At 29.3% G+C, this 2,726-nt stretch overlaps 1 protein-coding gene across 1 annotated transcript; it reads left to right on the forward strand.

The window, feature by feature from the left end:
• Positions 1-1,229: 1,229 nt before the first annotated feature.
• On the forward strand, positions 1,230-2,097 carry LOC123476927. The gene is made up of 3 exons (XM_045179937.1): positions 1,230-1,319; positions 1,382-1,604; positions 1,890-2,097. The coding sequence occupies exons 1-3, from the start codon at positions 1,230-1,232 to the stop codon at positions 2,060-2,062; spliced, it is 486 nt and encodes a 161-aa protein (XP_045035872.1). The 3' UTR covers positions 2,063-2,097.
• Positions 2,098-2,726: the final 629 nt, after the last annotated feature.

Consider the following 2,726-nt stretch of genomic DNA (forward strand, 5'->3'; position numbering starts at 1 on the left):
CTGAGAGAACCTTATGCAAAAACGCCGTTTTAGCGGTTCTCTCAGTGCCACAATTTTCACCCAAATAGTACAGTTTTTTGTGTGTACGTTCTCATAAATAGTGAGAACGTCCCTTATTTTTTCCAGAATTTTATTTTAATGGGAAGGGTGGGTGAAAATTCGATGAAAAAGTCTTTAGAAAACCGAGAGGACCTTATGCAAATGAGGTCACTTTGGCTTTTTTTTTAAACAAACAGCTAGGGCTACGAAAACGCAAAAGGGCTTAAAAAAAAAGCTACGTTAGTTCTACCTGCAGCCTAATTTTCAGATTTTTTTCTTTTTATCCAACGATTTTACAGGTGGTAAAAAACGAAATTATGGAAATCCCTTTTTTGCGGCATCAACCGGAGTTGCCGAATTCTTAGAAACTCTATGTTTTTTTTTCCTACAGTTTTACCAGAGTAATAGAATACTAAATATATTATACATAGTATTCTATTACTCTAGTATATATATATATAGTATTCTTTTACTCTGGTAAAACTGATGGAAAATAAAACAAAGGGTTTCTAAGAATTCGGCAACTCTGGTTGATGCCGCAAAAATGGAATTTCCATAATTTCGTTTTTTAACCTACTCTAAAATCGTTAAATAAAAAGAAAAAAATCAGAAAATTAGGCTGCAGGAAGAACTAAAGTAGCTCTTTTTTTAAAGCCCTTTTGCGTCTTCGTAGCCCTAGCTGTTTGTTTAAAAAAAAAGCCAAAGTGACCTCATTTGCATAAGGTCCTCTCGGCTTTCTAAAGACTTTTTCATCGAATTTTCACCCACTCTTCGCATTAAAATAAAATTCTGGAAAAAATAAGGGACGTTCTCACTATTTATGAGAACGTACACACAAAAAATTGTACCATTTGGGTGAAAATTGTGGCACTGAGAGAACCGCAAAAACTGCGTTTTTGCATAAGGTTCTCCCCAGGCTTCCAAAGACTTTTGGTAGGTACTGTATACTTAATTAATTAATATTTAGGGGTTTGTTGTTACTTAATATTAGTATTGATTCAGGTATGGCTACTAATGTATCTATTTTCATGAGTTCCTCAAGTGATATTATTAAGAGTAATAGTGAAATGCTTGAAAAGTTTTATTTCAAATGCAAAAAAAGTATATCCAGTTCTAAATCTCAAATACCATTTGATGAACTGTGTTGGACATCTTTTACCATAACAATTATTTGTTTTGTGCTTACTCCAATGGATTTGTACAAATACTTAGTGGAAATTGGATTTATTGATATCAGTGTGTCTTCGTATTGTCTTCAGTGTTCTGGGCAACTAACATTGGTAATTATTTACAATAAGCTATGTACTAAGATATTAGTTGTATTATTTACATTTATTAATAGATTTCTTCTACTACTGTCATTGATGGTTGCCAACTGAAATGTAATAATAGAATTGGAGTTAATGGTAGTACTATCAAAACAAAGTTGTGTTCTAAAAAATTTACTATTAGAAGATATTCTTGGTTTCACAAATCTCATCTAACGATTCATGAAATCTTAACACTAACGTATTATTGGTGGAGTGAAATTTCTCAGAAGTATGGGGAAAATGATTTGGATTTAGGTATATTTATGTTTTATGTAGGTAACTATGTTTTAAGTTACTGTGTTATACTTTAGTTCATTACTGATTAATATGTTGTCTTATTCTGTACTTTAATTTTTTTGGTATACCAAATATGATTATACTGTACAATATTATTTATTGTACTATGTTTGCTATACTAACCTATATTATGTTATTTTATACTATACTATACTATGCTATACTATACTATACTATACTATACTATACTATACTATACTATACTATACTATAATATACTCTTCGTTAATATTTTTTTCTTAGCTCATGGAACTACCATTGATTGGAACAATTTTTGCCGTGAAGTTTCGGAACATGTAGTAATTAACAATTCTGAAAAGATTGGTGGCTTTGGTATTACGGTAGAAATAGACGAATCGAAATTTGGCAAAAGTAATCTGTTAGATGCTGTAATGATTTTAGTTATTGTAATTTAACGTTTTTATAGGAAAATATAATCGAGGAAAAAGGGTAGAGGGAATATGGGTTTTTGGTGGAGTTGAAAGAATATATGGAAAATGTTTTTTTTTGTGGTTTCAGCTTGAAGTTTTAATATTTTGGCCACTAAAGATGTTTTTTTTTCACTAAGAAGTTTTTTCTTCTGTTTTGGTCATTTTAAAAATTTGTATGTAATTGTAGTTTTGAAGTTTTGAATCTGTAGCAGATGACAGTAGTAGATAGTTTTTTCCAGTGTTGTGACTTGATATATATAATTATGTAATTTATAGTTTTCATGAATTATTCTTAATTGACTTTATTTGCTTGTTATTTATTTTAATAAATTTAGTTATAATTTAGTATCTGAAAATGAAGTAATTGAATGTAAATTATATATATATAGATTTTAAAATATAACATGCAACAACGGATAATTTCAAGTTGCAGACGACATATTATATACTTTGTATTTCATTCATTTTTTAAAGTTTGTAGTGTGTACATCTATGTATTGAATAACTAGCATGCTAGTCACCAAATATTGCAGGTAAAAATTAAAAAAAAAATTGTACTAGATAGCTTATTGTTTATTTAAAACCAAAAAATTTTTGTGTAGCTATATTTGAATTTTTACTACCCCATTTAATTATCCGCGCTACACAC

The sequence above is a fragment of the Daphnia magna genome, linkage group LG10 (assembly GCF_020631705.1).
Source record: "Daphnia magna isolate NIES linkage group LG10, ASM2063170v1.1, whole genome shotgun sequence".
Classification (NCBI taxonomy): Eukaryota; Metazoa; Arthropoda; class Branchiopoda; order Diplostraca; family Daphniidae; genus Daphnia; species Daphnia magna.